The sequence below is a fragment of the Physeter macrocephalus genome, chromosome 18, assembly GCF_002837175.3.
Source record: "Physeter macrocephalus isolate SW-GA chromosome 18, ASM283717v5, whole genome shotgun sequence".
NCBI classification, from domain to species: Eukaryota; Metazoa; Chordata; class Mammalia; order Artiodactyla; family Physeteridae; genus Physeter; species Physeter macrocephalus.
Window position 1 is genome coordinate 104,971,268 of NC_041231.1, and position 11,699 is coordinate 104,982,966.

At 45.6% G+C, this 11,699-nt stretch overlaps 1 protein-coding gene across 6 annotated transcripts in view; it reads right to left on the bottom strand.

Annotated features, from left to right (window-relative positions):
* FARS2 (phenylalanyl-tRNA synthetase 2, mitochondrial) overlaps positions 1-11,699 on the bottom strand; it is a 419,843-nt gene that overhangs the window by 300,268 nt on the left and 107,876 nt on the right. For 5 of the 6 annotated variants that reach the window (XM_055079821.1, XM_028479858.2, XM_055079820.1 and 2 more), the window contains one exon: positions 1,807-1,938. The exons of the other annotated variant lie outside the window; for it this stretch is intronic. In XM_055079821.1, coding sequence (XP_054935796.1) covers positions 1,807-1,938 — 132 coding nt within the window. The remainder of the gene's footprint in view (positions 1-1,806; positions 1,939-11,699) is intronic. 6 annotated transcript variants of the gene reach the window in all.

The window sequence follows — 11,699 nt, forward strand, 5'->3', positions numbered from 1 at the left end:
CTACCACTCTCAATCTTCTTTCTCCCTCTAAAATCATTCACTCAATCCAGAATCATGGATACTAAAATGACCAGGATCAAAGAGGTAACCTAGTTCCAACTGGCTAGAAATTGTTTCTATGACGTGCAGGACAGGCTCTGTTTAAATATTTTCAACTAACGGGGCTCTCTGTTAATAAATGGCTCTCACCATTTGAAAAAAATGTTTAATAACATCAGAGATTAATTTTTACTGAAAAAATTTTACTACGTGCCAGACCCTGTGCTTAGCACGTCACGTGCATCACCTCCACTAACCCTCATAAAGAAACTTTGCGCGCGGTATCACTGAGCTCATTTAACTATGAGAGAACCGAGACTGGCGAGGTTAAGCAACCTGCCTGAAGACACACAGCTGTCAACTGACAGAACACATGCTGCTTCAGACACGCAAGCCCAGGCCTCCCAACTTTTACTCACAGGCCCTCGTTTGCGACCTCTCTGCTCCCTCTTCTCCAGGACAGACCTTCAAATGTTGGAAAACCATCCGAGGAGCATGTGGTGCTGTGCCGGGCCAGCTCTCCCGCAACCCTTGCTTGGCCGAGTGGAGAGGAATCTGTGAGCTGGCTGGTCCGGGCCCCTGGGGAAGAGGGGGCGGGGAGGCCAGGCCCCAGGTCTCCCAGCCCAGGCCGCCCCAGCTCTCGTCTCCCTCCAGCCGCGTTCTCTAACCCCGCGACCTTACCCGTGGTCCATCCGCAGCTCTGAGTCACCAGGAGGGACCGCTCCCCTCCGGTCAATGGTGGGAGGCCCGTGACCAGCCCTGAATCAGAGCCGCCACCCTCCCAGAGCACAGAGCGCGTGTCCTTCTCCAGGAGGGAGGAGCGGGGGCAGTGGGGAACCGGCACCATCGGGTCCCCTCCGCCTGGCGCTCAGGCAGGGACCCCTCCCCACACGCCCGGTCTCAGCCAGCTTCCCGTGGAGGATGTACACTCTGAACAAGTATTTTTAAATTTAAATCCAGATAGTGACTTAAAATAAAAAACCTCACAGCTCTGAAATTAAGTTTAGAGATAATCTTTTTTTTTCTTTTTGGCTGCGCCGCACGGCTTGTGGGATCCTAGTTCCTGGACCAGGGATCGAACCCGGGCCCTCGGCAGTGACAGCACGGAGTCCTAACTGCGGGACTGCGAGGGAATTCCTAGAAATAATCATTATTATTAAGCAATGGTCCTGCAGAGGAGAGCTGGAAAGATCCTTCTCGAGTTCTTACAGAATGGGGAGAATGTCATCAGAGCCCCCATTCTCCTCCCTGCCCCCCAGTCAGGGAGCACTGCCAACGCTGAGGGTGGCAAACCACCAAACATCACAGGCCTAAGTATTTTTATATTGTGTTTTTAGCATATTTATGAAATACCTGCTGAATTTGGTTCCAAATGCAGTAGGAACAAAAAAAGGGATTATATGTTGGCTTTGTTCTTAAATAGCTTGGAAGACAAACCACTCTCCTGGGACACGCATCAGAGGCCTGTGGGCAATTACAAAGCAGCCGATCAACAAATACGAAATCACGAAGTACAAACCAACGCCGGGCGCTGATAAGGAAGAGCTCCAAAACCAAGAAGGCTTTGCAAAATTAGACGCGAGAGATGAAGTTCTTCCAGAGTGAAGTGCCAGAGAAAAGTCTGGAGGGCAATACAAGGAAAGAAAGACGGAGGCTAGTCCTACAGGAATATGTGAACATGGATGCAAATGAGCCTGTAAAGGAAGGTAACTGGGAAGAGAGTGCTCTTTAGGAGAGCCTGTAAATAAACGTTGGATTCTCTTCTACCTGAATTTACCAGTTGCTGTTCCATCACCCCACAGCCAAGAATTTCTAGCCATTCCCCGTGGAAGCTGATCTCCATCTCGAAGGAAGGATGAGTAAAAGGAAAGTAGCAGTCCACCCATCTGATGTCCAGCCCTGCAAAGACACCAAAGAAAAACAGACATGGAGCATTAAAGGCAGTCTTGCCTTTCCTGTGATCAAAGCTGCCCTTCGGCTAATGACACCAATTCCTACATTCTGACTAAAATAAATAGTAAACAAATTAATTTGCAACACTTTTGGGGGAGGCAATAAATCTTAAAACTTGTGAAAAACTGGGCATGTCTTTTCCAATATGAAAAACACTTTGTGTAGCTCCAGGACCCTCTAAAACCAAATCAATCACCTGCCAAATCCCTGCAACCACCGGGCAGAGGAAAAAATTAGGTCAAGATAATGGGAAAGCAGGTAATTCTGCTAGTTTCTATAAGTGAAAATGACATCTGCTCAGAGTTAAAGAAAAAATACTTTTACTGTTCTTCAAACTTACATATCAACAATATGACTAATTCAGGATAAACTAATCAACTTTCACTTCCATAAATAGATATATTAATTTTTACTAACTTTATAAGAGCTAATAAAAGGTTAAATAAAATAAGATCCACTAAATTCGAGCAACACAGTTTTAAAAGTCAAAACATTTTTTTCTAGAGATGAATGATAAATATACTCACATCCAAGACAAACCAAAAAAGTACATGCCAAATGCCAGGATGAATTTCTCAATACGCAATCATAAATATGTCACTTACAAACAATAATATAATCATTTAACAAAGGAAAAGACTAATGAATTCAAAACAAGTAAAGCCTGCAAAGAGCAGAGGTCACTAAGAAGAGAAGGCAGAACAGGAGGTCACCTAACAGCCAGAGGCCCACTGTGAGGACACCCAGAGTCCTCAGTGCAGGCACTGAATAAAACCAGTAACAAAACTTGCTTCCGTTTATTGAGCACTTACTACACCTCTACCATTCCCATTTCATAGACAGGCGGAAAAACTATTAGGAAGGTTGTGTGTCCTGCCCATAGGCACACGGCTAGCAGGTGAGCAGGCCACACCCGGGGCTGCCCGACTCCAAAACTCCTGCTCTTGACAATTAAAACATAATTCCCTGCCCATCGAGAAAGATATTTCAAGAATCAAAAGTCACATACGAACAGAGTTATAAAACAAAGGAGCCCTTGCTATGCTCAAAATGATATAGGAGAACATAGGTTTTTCTTTCATTGTTCTGTTTTAGTTGCATTTGTTTTTCTAGATACCTGCTGTCAGTGGCAAGTGACAACTGACTTCTGTTTACAGTCGTAATACAATATTTCCCCCTTTTATTATACATGTGGTATAACAGACAAATATTAAACTCCACGTACATACAGTGCACACGGTTGATAAGTGTTGACATACGTATACCTCCATGAAACATCATCGCTATCAATATCAGGAACATGTCCATTACCCCCCAAAGTTTCCTCATGCCCCTCTGTAATACTCCCCACCTGCCCATCACCCCCGCCTCTCCTCACCAGCCCTCCATCCCCAGGCAACCACTGACCTCCTCCCTGTCATGACAGACGAGCTGGCATTGCCTAGAACTTTATGAAAATGCAGTCACACAGAATGTATTCTTTTTCTGTCCGGGTTCTTTTACTCGGTGTGATTATTTTAAGATTCACCCATGTTGCTGTGCATGTCAACAGTTCATTCGTTGCCATTACTGAGGAAATTTCGCCAACATTTTTTCTACCCGGGAAAAAAATGTAGATGTTGGGACAGTGTCTTCAAGTCCCCTGACATTTCTGTACAGAAGCCCCTACGTGCAGACCAGTTGCCTACTTGCCACTGAGTTCTGCGAAGAAGGGACCTGGACACCTGTGTGCTCATCCATCTTTGGGACCAATAATCCCCCACCAATATTGTATGAAAAAGCTCCAGAGACAACCCCACTGGCAAACAGAAACGTGTAAAGGGTTGGGATGTATAACTGAGCACAGAGGACGGGCAGACACAACCATGCGAATTCGTTCTTTTTGTAACTCCTGGCAGGTGAGCACAGATCACCTTCTGAGAACAATTTAGAAAAACAAATCATTTACACATGGCTTTTTATACCTGGATCAAATTTTACCAAAAGCAAGGCGAGTTTTCAGGGTTAACATGATGATTTCATATAATTCAACACCACTAAGTGACTGGAACAAAGTTAGGTATGGTCTACACAAATTAATTTTCCTGTATTTCCTTATTTTATTCCTTTGGGTAAAGTTTATCTCTTTATACCTCACACCTAGAAAGCTCAGGTTCCCCCCAGTCAGAGAAAGCAACTTGAAAACACTAGTAACGCTCAAAATAACCACAAGTAACTCTATTATCAGGGTTCATTAAGCCTGAACTCAACCTCTCCTGTGTGCACACCCATCCGAGCTGTCGGTGCCAGTGGTGTCAAAGTACAAGGACTGAACTGAACAGCGGTGTGACTGTCTCTGCCCTTCTCTAGGAACCTTCTTTTATCAAAGGACTTTGGCTTTACCACTTGTAAAACTACAAAACATTATAACTTTGGATAAAAACTTCTTTTTTTTTTTTTTTTTTTTTTTTGTGGTACGCGGGCCTCTCACTTGTGGCCTCTCCCGTTGCGGAGCACAGGCTCCGGACGCGCAGGCCCAGCGGCCATGGCTCACGGGCCCAGCCGCTCCGCGGCACGTGGGATCCTCCCGGACCGGGGCACGAACCCGCGTCCCCTGCATCGGCAGGCGGGCTCTCAACCACTGCGCCACCAGGGAAGCCCCCAGATCCTTTTTAAACCTGTGACCCTGCAAAGAATGCCGAATCCATAAACCATTCACTTCCTTTTTCTACTACCTTAAGGATTTCTTCAGTTCTTAAATTCGTCTTCCTTCACATAAACAGGAAAATGGCAAAATCTACAAAGTCCCATCTTTGAGAAGCCTACGGCTATACTTCAAACATAAATAGTCATTATTTAAAGGTAAATTATATTAGTTAATGTATAATTTTTATCAAAATACCATATTCTTTTACATATTCTAGCAATTTAAATTTTAGTTACTTTGACACATAACAGTAATTTTTTTCATAACTGGTGGTAGAATCATTTATTAATTACTTTTATATTAACCCCAAATATACACTTTCTTCTTGTTTTCTCCCCATAACCTCAAAATTATAGTAAGGATTATTATAGCAGATTGAAAAAACATCTTGACATGCAGCGTGTATCAAAGATGTGATATTGGGGCTTCCCTGGTGGCGCAGTGGTTGAGAATCCGCCTGCCGATGCAGGGGACGCGGGTTCGTGCCCCGGTCCGGGAGGATCCCACATGCCGCGGAGCGGCTGGGCCCGTGAGCCATGGCCGCTGAGCCTGTGCGTCCAGAGCCTGTGCTCCGCAACGGGAGAGACCACAGCAGTGAGAGGCCCGAGTACCACCAAAAAAAAAAAAAAAGATGTGATATTGAATAACCACCTAAAAACTATGTTAAGTATGGCTTATTTCACACGTCAAGTATCAGGAGTCTGTGAAAAAAATCCATTAAGAACTAGGCTTTTTGAATTATACATTAATAGAGGGAAAGTTTTGGTAAACATGTCCAAATCATATGGACTCATTATGCATTACACTATTCTCCTTATTGTGATTAGTTTAAATTAAATTAAATGTACATATATTATATACCTAATGGAAAATAATGCCAAACTTCTTTCTTTCTTTTTGCTGTTTTATGTGTGTGTTTGTCTTTTTCTTTTTGGTTTGGATGTAATAATTTACTAGGGCTTCCCTGGTGGCGCAGTGGTCGAGAGTCCGCCTGCCGATGCAGGGGACACGGGTTCGTGCCCCGGTCTGGGAGGATCCCACATGCCGCGGAGCGGCTAGGCCCGTGAGCCATGGCCGCTGAGCCTGCGCGTCCGGAGCCTGTGCTCCGCGATGGGAGAGGCCACAACAGTGAGAGGCCCGCGTACCACAAAAAAAAAAATAAATAAATAATAATAATAATAATAATAATTTACTAAAACATATTTACAAATGAAGTTCAGAGCTTTTTAAAAATTGTCTCAGAACCCTGTGAGATTACACCAACTGTCAAAAATTATATATTAATTTTTAGGCTACAGCCAAGTAGAAGAATAAACCAAAAACCTGGATTCAAGTCTCATCCTGCCCCTTTTGCTGTGAAACCGTGGGTAGGTTAATCAACCTCTCTGAGCCCAGCTGCCCCATCTCCATGCTGTACAGCAACAGCTGCTCTGCCCGGTGGTTGGGAGCAGAGGGCCTAGCAAGCCCCTGTTTTCCCAGAGGCAGAGATGCTCTCTGGAGATGCGGGCACCTGCTCTGCTTTCTCTCCTGAAGGAGGATGCTGAGAGCCCAAAGTCTAGGATCGTTCCCTCAGCTGGGACCCCAGAAATGACTGGTGAGCATTCCTTCAGAATCGTGGTGTCATAGAGAGCAGACTGGTGGTTGCCAGTGGGGAGGGGGTGGGGGAGGGATGGAGTGGGAGGCTGGGGTCAGCAGATGCAAACCGTTACATGTGGGATGGATAAACACCGAGGTCCTGCTGCATAGCACTGAGAACTATATTCAGTATCCTGTGATAAACCATAATGGAAAAGAATATAAAAAAGGAATACATATATGTATCACTGAATCCCCTTGCTGTACGGCAGAAATTAACATAACATTGTAAATCAACTATACTTCAATTAAAAAAAAAATGGATAGTGATGTTGAGCCTGAGGGAAAAGGACTAGCAAGAACTTGAATTCTCCCAGCTCTGGCAGGACACTGCCGGCCCGACCGACGGCAGGGAACCAGGGGCGCGGGCACAGGACGCCAGCACCACGTACCAGGGAAGACCAAGCCGGGCCAGGTGCAGGGGGCGGGGCAGGGGCCCGGCCCCTTGCCACCAAGCCCTGCCGCCAAGGCAGTACTGAGCCGCCTAACGCTCAACACAGACACGTTCAACAGATGCCGTTCCAGGCCACCCAACCCGCCTTCCTCACAGATCTCATCTAAACACACCTTGTGATTCATTTCCCTGACTTACTCACTCATGAAGGGACTCTTTCTCTGCTTCCCATACCCCTTATATTTAAAGGTGGGACTGTGTTATCAGAACCACCTCCCAGAGCTGTCAGAATCTAAATTTGAAAGGGCTGGTGGCCCAGACCAGAGCATACACCAGTGATTTTATATATGCTACCAAGGCTACCCTCCACTGAAGCAGAGACTTTTCCATATCGGCTATACAAATACGCAATTAATAACTGCTCTTGGGCATTAATTTTTCAATGCTGGTACCCAAGCAACAGCTGAATGTAGCAGAACTCTGACTCTCCTGCTTTCTACACCAGACACGGCCGGCACCCAAGGAAGGAAAGCGAAGCCGGGGAGAAAAAGGATGGAGGGTGCTCTCTGGCTAAAAAGAAACCCTTAAAACCCGGGACCACCCCAGGTGAGCACAAGCTGACTAGAGAAACTACCCGGCCTCGCTGTCAAATGCGTCTGACAATTCCATCTCTTCTGCTTCGGCTTGATTTCAATCAGACCCACAGCCCTTTACACTGAATACGTACCAAGCAGCGGACAGGCAATTTTTCACAGTTCTCAGTACTGCTCTGTTCTCATAGCTTTCTTAAAAAAAATTTTTTTGGACAGTAATATATTCACAGGGTTCAAAATCGAAACACTGTAAGAGTATACACTTCCCTGTATAAATAGGGCATCGGTGACATCACAAGAAAAAACTCTTAAGTATGTGAGGTGATTGATGTTAACTAAACTTATTATGGTGATCGTTTTGCAATATATACATGTATCCAATCATTATGTCATACACCTCAGACTAACACAGTGTTACAGTAAGGTCCCCTACATCCGAACCAGTTCTGGTCCCAGAGCACATTCGTTCATTAAGTCCAATTTATTCGTTAAGTCCAACAAAGTTACCCTAGGTACCCAACTAACACAATCGGCTGTGTAGTACTGTACTGTAATAGGTTTATAATACTTTTTTTTTTTTTTTTTTGCGGTACGCGGGCCTCTCACTGCTGTGGCCTCTCCCGTCGCGGAGCACAGGCTCCGGACGCGCAGGCTCAGCGGCCACGGCTCACAGGCCCAGTGGACGCGCAGGCTCAGCGGCCACGGCTCACGGGCCCAGCCGCTCCGCGGCATGTGGGATCCTCCCGGACCGGGGCACGAACCCGCGTCCCCTGCATCGGCAGGTGGACTCTCAACCACTGCGCCACCAGGGAAGCCCGGTTTATAATACTTTTCACACGAATAATACATAAAAAACAAAGACAGAAAATAAAGAAAACATTTTTAATCTCACAGTACAGTCCCTTGAAAAGTACAGTAGTACCAGCTACATCACTGCTGCTTTTACACTTGCTTCCAGACATCCTGGGCTGGAACTAAAGACACTGTACTACTGCACTCTATACAGTCCTTGTGCAGTAAAGCACACAGAAGCACACCCACTTGTAGAGGATGCGCGCATGGGACCATGTACGCCATAGCACACAGTGGGGGATGTGAGAGCTGTTTCAGCCACAGTGACTCCCCTCTGCTGAGACAGACGCAGAGTACTAGGGGAAAAAGAAAAGGCCAGCAACTTCTCCCACTGCTGCTGACAGTGTAACTGGCCCCACTGCTATGGGTCTTCTGCTTGGTGGAAAGAGGAGTGAGATGAAGTGTCGTTTCAGACTCCCATACGCAGGAATCCTCTTGATTAGGGCTTGGATCTTAAAATGATATTACCATTTCTCTACCTCGCAGTGGGGTTAGAAACGGAGTGCAGCACAATTCAATGCTCCCTCATCCTAAATGTGGGTGTGGGGTCCGAGGCACTGGGGTACGGGGCCACACTCTGGCGACACGGGGAGCAGAGGGGACAGCCTGAGAGGAACCTGGTCCAGGGGAGAGCCACAGCCACGCGCCCTCTGTCCTCACCTTCCTCCCCGACCCATTGGCACAGGACGGCTCCACAGACAAACCTGGCAGACAGAAGGTTCACCCTCCGCCTCCCGCGTCTGATCCCAGAGACGTGGGCGGGTCCACCAGGCACGGCAAGAGCAAAATCCTAGACTCCTAACTAGATCCAGCTCCAGCACCTGAGGCCGAGCAACCTCGAGCAAGTTCCTTAAGCTCTCACTGCCTCAGCTTCGTTCAAAATAAGAATAATATTCATCTCGCAGAGTCTTGGTGACAGTTCAGTAAGGAAAAGTGTGTAAAGAATCTAAATACTCAGTGGGTGATTTTTGAAATGAATGTCGCTGAAAATCAGACCATGATCTAAACTCTCTCAGGTGTTTATAAAAATATGAAGAAAAAGAAACATTTCTCAAGTGCACGCTAAGGTCACCGACGTCTGCGGTTTATTTACTCTGGTGCCACATGCTAAATACTCACATGCCTCCTTCAGCTTAACCTTTACACTCATGCCAGGCTGCCATAAACACTGCACAATAACCACCACTGTTCCCATCTCACAGATGGAGGAACTCTGACGGAGACAGCTTACATATCTAATCCAAGTTGACACAGAAAATGCCAAGATCAGAATTCAAAATCAGGTGTCAGACTGCAAAGCCCAATGCTGCCCTCCACTGGAGCAGACCATGAAAACTGCACTAACTCAGCTTCCAAGCAAAGCGCCCTCCAAGGCCAAGAAGGCACCATCGGCCTCCTTGTTCTCCTAACACACAACGACAGGTAGGAGAAAAAGGAGAAAACCAAAAAGCCATGGTCTATGTTCAAAGATAAGAGAAATACCTCCATTGGCCAGAAACAGAACAGAAAAGCAAACAGGGAGAGGGGATAAATCACAGTGTTGCTGGGCTTGGGGTCCACAATCAGGAAGAGATGCCAGGAGCCTGCCTCCTGCAGGATAACGTGCTGCTGGCTTGGCATCTGAGTGAGGCTAAAAGCTTGCAGTCAGAAGCTGGGACGGAAGAGGCTCCATGCCGGTGAAAGAAGGGCGACAAAAATCGTCACCAAATACAGCCTGGGGCTGTCGCTCTGAAGAGCTGTAAGCTTGGAGAGCCAAGCCCTGGGCGCTGGACCTGCCATGTCCCTAAATCAGGGCTGGTGAGTACATCTGACAGGTCCCTACAAAACCTCGTTCTGGATTTAAAGTCGGAAGAGCTCAGTGTAAACCCACAGAGGGGAGAAATAAGCAAAGCGGGGAGGGCAGGAGGGAGGAAAGCAGAGAAAGGGACAAAAACAAAAACAAAATCTTCCACTGAACATGACCTGCAGACCATAATTCCAGCTACGTGACTGCTAAGTAAGACAGCCGACACAACCAACAACCAAACCTGAAGTCACCCCAGAGGAGACTAATTTTATAAAACAGCCTGAGAGGGTAAAATAAGTGTATTTCAGTTACCCCAAGAGATCCATGAAAGCACAATTCACTGATTGTTCCAAAGAAAAAAAATCATAAGGCAATCCTTTTGTAAACCAGACCTAAACAACGCATCTTTAGGATTTTATCTATCTCCTGATGAAATTCTTCTTTGAAAAGGAAAACACCAGCCCCCAGTTTCAAAAAACTAAATAAATAAAATAAAATAATTTTTTTAAAGACAGAATATATGAAACAATGCCACACTAGACCTTGGATGTCAGGTAACCAAGGACACTGATCCCTGAAAGATGAGCCCTAACACTGCCCCGGGAGAGGAAAACACAGGGAGCCCAGAAGTCTTCCCAGGTTGAGGAAACAGTCTGTCCTGAGAGTTCACAGGTCAGGGTGAAAGAAGAGGGCTGTAGAGAGAGAAGTCTGAAGATCTGCAGAAGATTCAATACAAATGAAAATGTCAGTGCAGGTGTGTTGAAGAAACTCCCCGAGGCCAGGGAACAGACCACACAAAAGGATTAGCAGGAATAATGCTGGGAGCTCACAAAGACCAGAAAGGGGCCAGTTCCCAAACAGCCGTGTGGAAAACCTCATAATTCATGGGTTATCAGTTACAGTACTAAGAAGGGTCTTAAGTTGCTTGTGGGAAAAACTAATCCCGGACTAAAACCCTACACGGGTGCTGCCTAACAAGGCTTAAAAGGAGATCGGAAGGATCACAGTGTTTCTGAGTAATCCCAGAACGAAGCTCAGAGAGATTATTAGGAATACAGAAATATACAATGCGTTACAAGGTAAAGTTAACAATGTCGGGCATCCTACAGAAAGTTATCAGGCATGCAAAGAAGAAGGAAAAAAAACATCAAGTAGAGAAAAAGGAATAGCAATTCACCAAGAAATGACACAGATGACAGAACTAGTTGAAAAAGACACTAAAATACGCATGATAATGATATTTAGTACACTCACAAAGCTAAAGGGAAGACTGAAAATGTTAGGTAGAGATAAAGAAGATTCTAAAAAAGACACTAACTGAAACTAGAAAATGGGGTGAAAAGAACACTGGATGGAATTAACAGCAGATTAGACATTGCAGGAAAAAAAAATGATTGATGAATTTAAAGATATAGCAATGAAAACTATCCAAAATGAAACACAGAAGGAAAAAAAATACTGAAAGAAAAGTGAACAGAGCACTGGTGAACTGTGGAAAAGTTTCAAGTGGCCAAATATACATGTAATTGGAGTCCCCAAGGGGAGGGAGTAACAGAAAATATCTGAAGAAATAATTTACCGAAATTTCTCAAATGTGATGAAATATATATATGTATCAAGAATTTGAGCTTCCTACGAACCTAAGCAGAGAAGGAACTTTCCCTCGTCCATAGATCTTTTTTTTTTTTTTTTTAATCAGTATGCAGGGCCTCTCGCTGTCGTGGCCTCTCCCGTTGGGGGGCAAAGGCTCCGGGCGCGCAG